This window comes from Neolamprologus multifasciatus, chromosome 13 (genome assembly GCF_963576455.1).
Source record: "Neolamprologus multifasciatus chromosome 13, fNeoMul1.2, whole genome shotgun sequence".
In the NCBI taxonomy this organism is placed as follows: Eukaryota; Metazoa; Chordata; class Actinopteri; order Cichliformes; family Cichlidae; genus Neolamprologus; species Neolamprologus multifasciatus.
The window spans coordinates 15,236,943-15,250,449 of NC_140451.1; the positions used below are offsets into that span (position 1 = coordinate 15,236,943).

At 43.1% G+C, this 13,507-nt stretch overlaps 1 protein-coding gene across 1 annotated transcript; it reads right to left on the bottom strand.

The window, feature by feature from the left end:
• Positions 1-189: 189 nt before the first annotated feature.
• On the bottom strand, positions 190-13,452 carry tarbp1 (TAR (HIV-1) RNA binding protein 1). The gene is made up of 29 exons (XM_085181740.1): positions 12,414-13,452; positions 12,206-12,303; positions 12,042-12,111; positions 11,710-11,858; positions 11,560-11,612; positions 11,352-11,449; positions 11,112-11,247; positions 10,927-11,023; positions 10,581-10,670; positions 10,347-10,494; positions 10,002-10,268; positions 9,471-9,568; positions 9,207-9,365; positions 8,900-9,123; positions 8,543-8,774; positions 8,232-8,420; positions 7,925-8,124; positions 7,773-7,844; positions 7,537-7,657; positions 6,877-6,987; positions 6,648-6,797; positions 6,464-6,550; positions 6,165-6,367; positions 5,994-6,075; positions 5,738-5,909; positions 5,463-5,648; positions 4,386-4,510; positions 2,960-3,096; positions 190-766 (listed from the first exon to the last, which is right to left on the bottom strand). The coding sequence occupies exons 1-29, from the start codon at positions 13,336-13,338 to the stop codon at positions 586-588; spliced, it is 4,860 nt and encodes a 1,619-aa protein (XP_085037866.1). The 5' UTR covers positions 13,339-13,452; the 3' UTR covers positions 190-585.
• Positions 13,453-13,507: the final 55 nt, after the last annotated feature.

The following is a 13,507-nucleotide window of genomic DNA, read 5'->3' on the forward strand; positions in this document are numbered from 1 at the left end:
ACAGAAAAATACACAACTGTTATCGCATGTAAGCTACTCCATCTGCTCCTGCTCTGCCCGGAAGGTGAAGGTTTAAGGGGAGGGAGGGGGGCGTGTGAGCACCTGCTGTACCTTATTTAACTCTTTCAGTGCTGAATTTGTTATAGAAAATCACAAATCATTAAATACAGGTCAACATAAAAAACAAGAGTCATGTTTATTTATACATTTAGAAAAATCCAAGCAGTATTTAAAGATTAAGTACATCTCACTGAATACTGTCATTATAATTCAGTCCCAATGCTCCATAGTCAGCCTCCAAAGGGGAAATTTTCCATTGATGCTTTGGCTCTTCTAACACAGACATTGTCTTCATTAATATGACAGCAAGCAGAGTGGAACATTTAGACATAATAGCCAGGGCTGATCTTTATTCATGACTCTCATTAAGGCCTCAGAGCAGCGCCGATGGCTCCTGACCACGCTGTCTCGACAGAAAGCCCTTGAGGTCATGATGTGAAGAAGCTTTACGCCTTCATTTAAAGTCTCCCCAGGAAATACTTTTCTCAGGAGATCGGCAAGGGAGGTCAGCATCAGGTGTCTTCATCAGCTGCGTTTCGAGTCGACCTCTGCTGAGCCAGAGCTGAGATGTTGTCGCGTGTATTCCCAGATTAACAGGGCAGCGCTCACGTGCACGTTGAGTGAGCGGATGATGCCTTGTTGAGGGATCTCCACGCACACGTCCAACATTTGGAGTAAGTTGGCAGGAATACCTTCACGTTCATTGCTAAAAAGAAGAAAAATAAAGAGGGGAAAAGAGTGAAGAATGTAACAAAGCATACATAAATATCTAACAAATAAAAATTAAAATTAATTTCATTCAGATGAATCGTCTCTAATTCAATTCACATAAAAGCAGAGCACATAAATCTTTACTCAAATCCAGATTAACTTCTTGAGAAAGGCCACTCACTATATTTTCAGCAAGTGGAGCATTTGGGATATGCTACTATCTTACAACTAAATTACACCTCAGTTGCTGCGCATCCTTTCCACAAAAACGTCTGTGAAATCATCCTGTGCAGCAACTAGTGAGTATACTATTCAGTTCAATTTTATTTATATAGCGCCAAATTAAAACAACAGTCACCTCAAGGTGCTTTATATTGTAAGTTAAAGACCCTAAAATAACAAGAAGAAAAACCTGACAATCAGTCGATGCTAGCACTCATAGAGAAGCGGAAGCGGGAAGGAAAAACTCACTTTTTAAAGGAAGACACCTCTGGCAGAACCAGAGGTTCAGGCTACGTCCACACTAGCCTGTATAGATTTGAAAACGGCGTTTTCGTCTAAAAACGCTCCGCGTCTAGACTATCGTTTTCAGTCGTTTTCACAGAGTTGTGCGTCCACATTGAAATGGCCGAAAACGCTTACGTTCCAGTACTGCACATGCGTGAAACGCAAGATGATTTGGCCTGCCTCATTTAGTCTGCTGTTTATTTACTTTCCGGCTCTTTAAAACGTCGCGGCAAAATGTTGAGGAAAAGCACCGAGTTTTTTTAAATGGACTGACAATGAGGTGGAGTTGTTGCTTGAGAATTAAACAATTTGAAGAAAAGCTATCTGGAGCATATACAGACTGATATTAATCCTTAACAGGGCTGTCAAAATTGAGAGCAAACAAAACAACTGCTGTATAATGCCCTCCACTATCTTTGTTTAATTGGTCACATGACTGTTTTCGAAAAGGCTCCGGGTTGGCTGTCCACACTGCGACGCGAAAACGGCATTTTCAAATCTATCCTCTTTGGAGAGCGTTTTCAAAACGCTGCGTTTTCCTTGACTGAAAACGCCGTCTCAGTGTGGACTGAAGGCCAAAACTAAAACTTATTAGTGTGGGCATGGCCTCAGGGAGGGACAGCTGTCTGTCATGACCATTTGGGGGTGAGGATAGAGCGACGGGACAAAGAACCAGAGATTAATAACAACAACTGATGATTAAATGTAAGGTAGTGTCTACTGCAGCTGATGCTTTTTTTTTAAAAAACTTTCCTGTGGCTTTGTGATGCTACCCATATCATTTCATTTAAGAGCTCTTACCAGGATCAGCCTTCACTTTCTCAAGTCTTTACAATTATCAGTGAAAAAGCTCTTAATACAGACAGCTAATGAGTGCAAGTCCAATTCAAACTGTAATCACATGAGCTCCAGCAATACAGGCCAAGCAAAGCAAACACAAAGACTTAATGACTTTGACCCAGTCTCTACTGAGGGTGCTGCACAGTAAGAAAGCGTGATTTGATGAGCTACATTTATCTTCGCTGTGAAAGTGGGTGACATAATAGCAACCTGATGAGAAATTACAGCTTGGCCATGCTGCGCTGAGGAGAGCGCAGCTGTGAAAGCACTCGCATGGGTGCTTAAGCTAACAGCGCTGCTTACACCTCAGCGCCTAAAGGGTTCGGTGTGAACAAAACCAGACACCCACACAGAAGCCAGCACTATTACTCTCTCCCTCTCTGCCAGGGCAGCTGCACAGAATGAGGCTGGCTGCTAAAAAAATCTTGTCATGCAAGCTTCTAATGCCTCAGTTTGCTACAAACTGTAAAAAAAAATAATACACGCACCGACTAGGAATAATTAAATTTTGGGCCAAAATTAAGACATTTCTCAGTCATTGCACTGCTTCTGCTGTTCTGTATAATTCATGGCTTTTCCTCTGCTTCTCGGGGACAGCCAATTATATCTCAGCATGCCCAGACAGGTACACAATCCCCCACAGGGACGCACACTAAACTGGCGAGATAAAATGAAATGGCCTCGTCAGCGCTAACCGTTATCTATGTGACAGTCACAATGGCATGGGAACACTGAGGCCTGCGTATGTTTAGGCACAGCTGGTTGGGTTTAGGGGACTGAATGATGGAAAAACACCACACAGAGCCTTTTTGGACTGTGACAAAATTAAAAGCTGCCGTACCCTAAAAGCAACAGGGTCTTTTCAGGGAACTGGTACTCCTGGAGGCTGTGACTGTTGGCTGTTTGCTCCACTCCCACAATGCAGTAACCTTCACTCTTCTTCACCTGCAAGAATTCAGTGAGCTCCATCGGCTTCACCTAAAGGACAGAAACAGCGTAAGATTTTAGAGATTGTTTACACAAATATTCTTTTAAAACAACAATTCCAACAATCAAGGTGTGATAAACTGTCCTTGTATATTTATAAGGACGGTAAATTCAGCACCCTTCTGCTACAGACTTTCATGCTGTGACATCAACAGCAGATTTTTCTGCTCCTTACAGTGGATTAAAAGATGTTTCAGACCCATTTAGTTTTCCTGAGGAAATGCACCATTCGCCTGGAATTAAATTGAAAGCACTTTTACATTAATACCAGAGGTTAATTGGTCTGGAGGGCCAACTTGCATACAAATCTTAAAAAGACTTGAGCTCAGTTTAGAATGTGAGCTTCTATGACTTGAACATCATCCCAGCAGCAGGATCAATACTGCATCCTCTCTGAGAGGAGCTTTGTGCAATTTACAGAGCTGGCCCAGAAGATCTATTAGGAACTTACATCACTTTTTTGCACATATTCACAGGTTCTACAGTAAAGATCACAGGCAGTCGTGTTGAGAATGATCGAGCATTTTTCATTTTCAGCAGAAGTCCAAATATTGTTTCCTCCAGGGAATGATGTATCAAATTATCCGTGACAGTCTCCAGTTTTGCTGCATAATACAATCATATATTCTAATTCTAACATATATGGCAAGCACTAAAAAACCCACCAAAACCCATCACAAGGCAAAAAAGAGCTTAATGATGACAAATGGTCTGCATGTATACACAGTGTTTTTACCTTAGAGTGTTCCCTGTGTTTTAGTCACACTTTGTGCTGGGTTGCCATCAAAAGCAACCTGGAGTTCAGTTTCTTCAGGATATTTCAAAAACATTTACCACTTTATCACCTGACTCACTGCTTCATCGCAGTCAGTCACATTTTATTACACTGAGCCCAGAAGTTACTACTCATTCTTTATTGTACTCAATATAAAAAACATTTTTACTTTTATTTAGTAGTGCTGTCAGAGTTTTGTGAACCACTGTTTAAATTAAATACATGTATTAAAAGGCCTCTATATTCAGAGTGTTATGGTACATCCATCATTAAAATTCCCAAACAGTACAGAAAGAATGAACCTTTTAGACACGTGAGCCTTTAAATACAGATCTACTGTAACTCTGAATAATGCACATCTACTGATCAACTGAATAAACAGCATTATTTCTACTGCTGTCTGGATATTCTGTGTGTGTGTGTGAGATCCTGACAATCTATTTTAACCTTAATCTAACCATGTGCACTTCTGATCGTCAAAATAAGTTTATTTTTTGCACATCACCTCTAACAAAGGAAGCCACAGCTCAGCTGAGACGCTCAGGGACTGGAAGTTTTTGTCATTCACGTGGCGGAGGCTATCCAGAACCAGAGCGCTGGCACTGAATATTTCACAAGTCCGGCAGAGACCTGCAGCGACAAAGACAGTGTGTTTGATTTGGGTGGGGGTTTTTTTTTAAATAAAAATGCTCCATGACATCCAAAGCACAGGAGGTTAATAAAAAGACTGTTCCAGTTTTGAGTTTCCTAGAACACCACTGTGTGTACAAAGAGATGCAAATTGAGTCTGGGATTCAAAGTAAAACATTTACAGAAGGACCAGGCTAACAGTCTTTCTTGCATTACACAGTATCAATATTGGCTTAAAAAAATCTTTTTCCTCTATAAACAAATTCTCATTGTGTTCGTGCCTTATCACCTGAGACAACAGCACTCGAGTACACTTCCAGAGAACATATATTATGTGCTTGATGAAGGCAGGTGCAAAACCGTGTAAAACCAGATAAGATGGTTCAAATGGATGTGTTTCTCTGTTCTTCTATATCATTGATACAAAACAGAAATACACTGACACTGTGTAAGGGGTTTGTGCAGGGGGAGGGGCTTCCACACAAGGTAAAACTGAGAGCAGAGATCCAGGGAAGTGCAGAGTCATTTCCAGTCATTCTGGAAAAGCAGCTCTCATAATCTAGCTAAAAGGAGTTTTCAGTTGTGGTTTCGAAACTCCTGATTGGCTGCATTTAGGACATAAGGGCAATATGAGTCAATTGTAGTCATGCTACTCGTGACCTCAAGTTCTCAATCTGTGGAAACTGCAGTAAAATTGTGGTGCTCTCAAAATAAACAATAAAAGTAATAAAAGTTGGTTAAATTATTTATTATTTAACAGCTCACTTTGTGTTTACTAGCAGCAACACGCACATGTTGTGTGTATATATCTCTACAACTGTCTACATGTGAGGTGTTCAGGGGCCATCTGTAAATTGCAGCTGCAGAAAACAACTCTTACTCGCTCCCTAAACATAGTCCGTACTAGTAACCAAAAATGTACAATAATACATTGATGTGTGGTGCTCCTGACCTCCCAGATTGGTGGGCTTGTCGATAAGCGAGGCCACAACCAGCAAGGCACCATGCAGTTTTCCCAGTCTAGCAGCCCTCTGTGGTGGAACCAGCTGAAGTTCAGGCTCCTGCTCCTGGATGCCCAGTCTCCAGGGCGTGATCTTCTTTTGCACCTCAGCCCAGCGTTCCTCCTTATCCCGCTCACCTGGAAGACATAAAGCCATGACGGTCAGTAAGAGAAACCTTATCACTGACTGGGGCTTAAGAGTGTTACTACTACTGCTGCTACTGTACTTCTGTCTTGCTGGATCCAGTCTCCAGGTTGAAGCTGGTTCAGATCAGGAGCAGGATTTCTCAAAGGCAAAAATGGACCTTCTAAAAAATATGAGAGTTTCTCAAATTTCCAGGGTGGTATCCACTCATCATCAGCCAACTCAGAAAGACTGGGAAACGTACAGAATATTGTCTAGGAAAGCAAAATAAGAAAGAAAACAAGCATGTTAGACTGTGTTACTATATTTTAGCAGGATTTAATTGCAAAATAGTGTACCTCAATACTGTAATCCCTGATTGGATGAAAGGCACCAAAGAAGAAGTGCTCCTGAATCCTCGTCCAGTTTTTGTTGGCATTTCTACATGTGACACAGCAAATATGTACTAAAGCATATTAGCCTGATGCAAAGAACAAAACCTGCCAACATTTGAACCGCTCTGCTCTCACCCAGTGCTCTGCATGGCTTCAGCCTGGTTCAGACAGGCCTTGATCACAGAGGAAAGCCCCCCTAAACCATCTGCCTCTTCCACATGGTTTTCCGCCAGGCTCCACACCCTTTTCAGAGCCAGTAAGGCATACAGGCGCACGCTGAAGTTATGGTTAAAACACGACTGCAGGATGACGTCTAGTGCTTTTCGCAACTGCGCCGCCTTAAGAAACAAAAGAAAAAACACAATGTGAATACTCAAGAGTTGATAATAAAAACAAATACTGTCTGGGTGGGAAAAAATAATTAGAGATACTACCTTTTCTTTAAGATTAGGAAAGATGACGCTGAAATGTACGAGAACAGATAAGAAAGTGCAGACGCTCGTCTTAGTCTTTTCGTGATCCTGCACAGAAACAAGCACCGGAAGTGGTTTATAATTTAATTTAGAATGAAAAACCATTCACTCCAGTTCTACAGAGTTTGAAAGAGCTGGAGCTCACCAGGCTGAAGCAGGACCAAAAGCTGTCAGTGTGTTGTGGATATCGGACAAGGATCAGAATCATCATCCATTCGATCAGGTACTTGACAGAAGCCTGGTTACTGCAAAATCCCGCTTCAAACACACGACCCCACAAAGTGGCAACAAACTCCTGCAAATGAAAGTGCAGTCACTCACAGAGAGGAGCAGTCGATCCTGGAAGATTTAAGGTGAGTGTGTGACTATCTTACCTCTTGGAGTTTGGGCAGCAACAGCAGCAGTGTTTGCCATACTCGGTTTTTAACACGATGTTGCAGGGAGTTGCTGTAGTAACGCACTTTTGACCTTGATATATCATTATCCTGTAGAAATGAAACAAAAATCATGGAAAAGGATGCAAAGTGGCTGTAACTGCTACTTTGCCATTTATTTAATGGTCCACAATCTATCGCAATTCCCAGGTTATTGCCCGTAAAACGACAAGTGTCACCTTGATCTTGAGCAGAATTTGGGTGAACATCTATGAGATGATCATTGTGTGTAACTTTGATAAAATTATGACCAAAACTGTGGATTAATAATTCTTGTGAACTGTGAAAGGATGGACGGATAACAAATCCTCGCCGTGGTAGCTCTAAGGCTAATTCTGCATTCTGATTTTCTTTGAAAGCTGTGAAAGAGTTAAACTTCAATTTGATGCCTGTATATATTAATTTGCATATATTTGTGATCTCCAATCAGTCACAACTGATGGATAAAGAGTAAAAAAAAACCTATCATCATACAACGATCCACTTTGGAAGTTTGATTGCTGGCAGTCATGTAGACCTGGAGTCCCACCACACCACAAAAAAACAAACAAACAAAAAAAAAAAAACACACTGCTGTGAACCTGACAAGGCCAAACACACCTTTTTCAACAGCTCCATTGCTACTTCCTCCATTAGTCTTTGATGCTGGAGATTAGAAGAATCCAGGTGGCACAGAAAAGCCAGAACACATGTGCGAGGCAACTGATCATCTCTGTTATCACTGGAAAATAAAAACAGTTGTTCAGCTGTGGAAACATCCACACAGCAAGAGAGACCTCTAGTGGCACTATTTTAAATCATATCAATAAGAAGTGAGTTTTCACTGAATTGTTTACCTCGCTACTGCGACATTAGCTGCACACTTTTCACAAAGTTGCTCCACATATATTTGGACATCCTGGACGAGTCTTGGAAAGAGCATGATTAAATAGTTAAAACAGCTCTAAGAAGCTACTAAATAAATGTGAAAAATGCTGCTAAGCCTTACCGTTGATCTCTCCTGAACACTGGACCGTAAACACAAGCTTCTGTAATTATGCTGATGTGGTTGAAAATACTAGAAAACACTGTGTCGGCCTGGTCACCGCTGCCTCCACCTGCAGGCAGCCACATCTGACAGCAGTGTTGAAGCAGTACGCCAAAAACTCCACTCTTTGACTGAGACAACTCCATCAGATCACGGGCGATCTAAAAACAAACACCGACACAACAAATATTAATATTTCATTATTGAAAATACATTTTCAAAGTCCAAATTTCTGTCTCGCTTCATTTCCTGCTGTGAGGTGAATCACCTGTTTCAAAGTGGCCGCCAGGGTCGGAGACTGAGCTTGTGTCAGTTGAAGCAGTTTATGGTGGAAAGCTGTGGAGATGAAGCCTTTAAGTGCCGGCCAGAAGTCATTGGCATTAGTGCTCAGGCCTTGTACCAGCTCCCAGCTCAGACTCACAGCCTCCACACACAGGGCCTCTTCATCACGCACTAACTGGAATCAAATGTCACCACAACAGACGCACCATGAGGAAATCGCTTCATTGGCAGTTAGTTTACAACAAATTATTCACATAAAAACTGGAAGAAAAATGACTGAAATGAAATGAGCCTTACTTGCGGCAGGACTGTCTCCATAAAGGTGAATACAGGGAGCACCAAGTCACTGGGCAGGAGAGCCAGGGCCTCCACACTGCAACTCAAAGCAGCCTTGAGAGTCTCAGCTGCTTCTATAGACTCAGGAATTCCAAAAGCCTTAATCAGGAAATTCAGACAAATCCACTGGTCTCGCATAAAGTTGGCAGAGAAGCGTCCCCAGTCCTGTAGCAGATCTTGAACTTCCAGATCACTACCAAAAGAAGAAACAGGCCCATTGCTCATTACGGGAGCCGAGAACTTATATTTATCTGAATTAAAGTCTTTAGTTAGTTACTTTAGTTAAATTTTTTTTTTAAAAAAACAGCTTCCACTAACCAGTCTATCGTCTCTGGTTTCAGTAGACGTTGATTGACATTTCCTAGAGATGTCTGACTGTGTGAGGAAGGCAGCTTTGGGCTGTAGAAGTATTCATTCAGTGATTTCAGAGCAGAAACTGTCTCTGGTTGCTTGTCAATCACTTCATGCTCCATAACACCACACACCGTGGCCAGCGACGCCATAGTAACTGCTCTAGTTACCTGGTATGCTAAAGAGGGGACCTGGCAACAACAATCAGTGAAACAATCAAAATGGTGACTGAAATCCTGCCTAATGAGAGAGACATTAAAGTTTAGGTTGGTACCTGCTGGTCTGGTTCTCGCAGCACTGTGAGGCCGTACTTTATCAGTTTAGAGAAACCACTGTGAGGAATCTTGTTGTGGTATTGTGGCATAGAGCGACACATGACAACCAGCTGCCTCAGGACATAAAGATAGAGCTCTGCTCGCTCGATATCAAACGCCTGTTAAAAAAAAAAAACAGACAACATACGTGCAGACGTCAGAGTTGGCCACCAGGGGCATCTGTGTAATTGGACTGAGACTAGCCTGCTTGACTTGCTAAATACCTCCTGCAATTCCCCACACAGCCGCCTAAAGATGAACTCCTGGATGGGATCAAGAAGCCTTAAAATCACCATGTCAACAGATACCATCACACTGTCCCCTGTGAAACAGAGAGAGAGGTGGAATGTAATGAACATGACAGCGACGGTTCTGGACAAAATACTCAAAAAATAAAGGGATAAAATCAAACTATAAATCAATATAAATGTCCAGTGTTTCCTAATAAAGAGGTAGCAGAGGTACTGGGAAAAACAGCTTAATAATCAAAGGCAGTGATATCAAACTCATTTCCCATTGCATCCCACTTTAATGGGATATCATAAATGTCACCAATAGATGAAAGAAAAAGATTAAGTATGCAGATCTCTCACCATCAAATAAACGGATGTAAAAGTGACATTTACAAGGACGTATGTTATACAATATAACACCAAATAATAATTTGGGAGGACAGGTTTAATGATTTGTTCAGTGAATAAAAAAAAAATCAGATGGAACAGCTCAGACAATAATTCAGCGCTATCCTTACAAACCTTGCTCCGCTCCGTCCCGTTGACTCCTTGGGATTTCTCCGAGCTGGAACAGTCTGAGCACCAGCTGCAGGCTCTTGTCACTCTTACGCAGAGGCAAGTAGATATTGGTGCTGACTCTGCTCAGGGTCTCCAGCAGTGGTGATAAAAGCGACTCCAGGGTGTTGCTGATCTCTGCCCCAGATTGACCCCTCTCCATGTCCACACACAGCAGAATAGCTCTGGCCAACTTATCGGCCTCTCTGGAGTCAGGTAACCTCTCGGTCTGACCTGGGGAGAAGATAAAAAGCCTTAAAATAGACACACACCAAACCAGCAGATACAGCGACTGTATCACTTCAGACTCACCTGTGCTAGCTGGGACTCGAAGATAGGAGACTATTTCGCCTTGAACATAAGCTCTTACGGTTTCCTTACTCGTTGAAGCACCAGTGCAATCTTCATCTGTAATCCTGGGCTTGAAACTGCCTTCATTTTCCAACAGCCAAGCACACAGCTGCAGTGATGCCCCAACATGTAGGATAACGATTAGGTAATCACAGTTTGCAATCTGAATCATGTTCCATTGTTGATACAGCATACCTGCTTCCAAAGCTGCGTCTCTCTACACAGCGACTCGTCTGCACGGAAATGCGTCAGGAAGCTAAAAACATCATCGAGGGTAACTTCACTCTGACAAAAAAAAACAAAACAAAAAAGCTCAGCTATTGGACTGAATAGCTTAAGCTATAGTCTTACAGAAAATCTAGTAGATGAGATCGATAAAAAGAGTAAATTAAAGTAAACACATCCATGTGATGCTGTCATGGCAATATAGACCAAAATATCAGATTTTTTGGTCGTAGAAGGCACAAAAGCTTGATCAACTCAGTACTTGGAAGATGTACTTAATAAAGAGTCCAGCATTTTGCGTCGTCTTCTGTCTTACCACAACTGTGAGAGAGAGGGCACTGTTAAGCAGGAAGCACTGGGCAGCTCCTCTTAAGAGGACTTGATGAGTGATCATGGTGCAGCGCAGGACGTCCCTGTACAGACAAAAGACACACAATGACCACTTTATTAAGTGTCACCAGCTTCGACAGAGTATGTCTAAGTGTAACCACTGTAAGTTACCTCAGAGCAGTGAGCCCGCTGATCCCCAGCAGTGGACTTGGGGGAAGTTTGGACAGGGCCTGACAGAGGAAGAGGAGGGGAACTGCACACCAGTGTTTAGAGCCCAGCTGCTGAATCAGCTGAAGCAAGACACAACCTACAATGTGAACACAGTAGTCAGAGGTGGATTTAGCAATTTAACCATGATCTGTGAGAGGACTTTGTTCATAAGTGTTCGCTGTGGCTTCTGTGACCCTTTACCTCTATGCTCTGTTGGCAGGCTACTGAAGAAGGTAGCCAGAAAGACTTCGAGTTTAACCCCCAGTTCGGGACAGTCTCCCACACTCTGACCAACTGACCTATATGTGGAAAGAAGCTGGGTTAATTAAGGCTAGTGCAAAGCAGTACTTAACATAATAATCCCTGCATTACTATTATTTCCTATTGTTAATGAATGTTAAATTCTCACCTGTGGAAGAGGGACGTTTCCGAGAGAACATCCATAAAGGGGCCAATGATGAACTTAAGAGCAAAGCAACAGAAGAGGAAACTTTAATGCACGCTTTTAACTTTGTACTGAATGAAAACAATCAAGGGCCAAGGAACAAATTAAGTCTACCTGAGAAAAGGCCAAAGCAAAAGTCGGCTGCTGAAGAACCCGGAGCTCGAGCAGATGACACACTCCTTCTCGCATTAAGGATTTATTCTCACTGTGGAACATGCGCTGGTACACACACAGCAGCCAGGAGGGGTGGAAGAGTCCTTGACCTGAAACATTAGAAACAAACTACCACTCTGAGATCTTTCACACTTACTTTACAGTTACTTTACTTTTCAAAGAATTTAAGGGATTTTCTACTTGACTTATGTACTTCTGAAAGAAGATATAACCAGTTCAGCCCATTTCATTCACAGAGGCCTAATAAGCTGGAAGTAATGTTTTTTCCTTGCCTTGATCATCATTCGCTGTTGTTTGGATCAGTGTGTCTATCCTGTTTAAAACTGGCCGGACCACGTGAATCTGCAGAGGAAGAAGAGAGGAGGAACAGTAAAACAGATGTATCGAGATGCCCTCCTTGGAAAAAGCAGTCAAACACTGGTGCAGGATATCCTACTTGGTTTTCCTCCAGAGTCTCCATCACCAGTACGTAATCCTCCCAGAACTCTCTGAGCAGCTTGCTCTTGCTGAAAGCCCATTTAAACAAGTTCTCATCTGCAACAGGTTAGAAAAAAAAAGTTGTCTGACAAGCCATAAAATAACAGTAAACCTAAAACTGGCCTAATGTCTGCTTTCAGTGTGTGTGTGTGTGTGTGTTTTTATACCTTCCCTTGTTGCAGAAAGAGGACAGTCTAATCCATCCTCTTCAGACAGGGCTGCACACCTTTTCAGCAGGAACAGTGCTCTCTTTCGTGACACGCTGTCTCTGTGGATCAGTCCATCCTGAACCATCCTCCAGAACTGAAGGGACAGACGAGGGTCGGGGTCAGAGCAGCAGGAAGAGGGGAGGTGGTGGTGAGGTTTAAGGAGGTGGTCTGACAGGGCTGTCAAACACAGCAGAGTGCGCTCTGTAACCGCAGGAGTGCGGTCGGTGGAGTGCCAGCTGCATAGATCATCCAGGATGAGCTTGAGGATGCTTATTAACCGCTCACTGTTGAGGCAGTTCAGCAGACTTAAGATGACCCTGACTGGCTTGGAGACCAGTGCATCAGGGAGTGTCCTGATGGAGGAGAGACTAGAAGACACGGTGGTGTGTGTGAGCTGTTCATCTGCTGCCAGAAACGGCAGAAGAGCAGCTACCACTTCACTCGCAACCTCCACACTGAGTCTTCCCGGAGAGGTCAGCTCTTCCTCTGACAGATGGAGTGAGGGCAGGATGGACTGACAGACTCGCCTGCACACAGCCTCGTTACAGAGAGGTACACTCACACTCAGTAGTCTGCACGCAGCTGCTGTGCTCTCCCTGCACCGCACACCTTCACCTGCTTCAGCCGAAATTCTGGAGAGGAAAGGCAGACACTTGGTCCAAAGGACCGACTCAACTTTATCTAAAACACAGCGTCTCTTTGCATCTGGAAACGAGGTCGAGTCCGGCTCGGTCAAAAGCGGTCTGAGTCCCTCAATGAAAGCTGTCAGCGCCTCCACCCGCTCCGTGTCTGGCCACGACTCACTCGGCCAGGAAAGAGACTCAAAAAGAAGGTCGTAGTCAGGCGAGCTGGATAACACTGCGTTAATTAAGGCGGAATACATTGCGAGCGTCTGTTAAATTGCTAGGTATGAGCATAACAAGCGAGCTGCTACCGGCTGCTACCCAGCAGCAGCACGTTTTGGTAAAACAGAACGTAAACTTCCGCAAACGTAATTTCCAGACTCTCGCGAGAAATGGGAGGCAGAAAAGAATCTAACGCCAAAAAAAAAA

What these genes read in the sequence shown, in the direction of transcription:
- tarbp1 (XM_085181740.1), bottom strand. Translation starts at nt 13,338, where the DNA reads ATGTATTCCGCCTTAATTAACGCAGTGTTATCCAGCTCGCCTGACTAC. An exon ending in GAAACGTCCCTCTTCCACAG is followed by an intron (nt 11,450 to 11,559) that starts GTGAGAATTTAA and finishes TTCCACATATAG; the next exon opens with GTCAGTTGGTCAGAGTGTGG. An exon ending in TCGAGTCCCAGCTAGCACAG is followed by an intron (nt 10,269 to 10,346) that starts GTGAGTCTGAAG and finishes TCTTCTCCCCAG; the next exon opens with GTCAGACCGAGAGGTTACCT.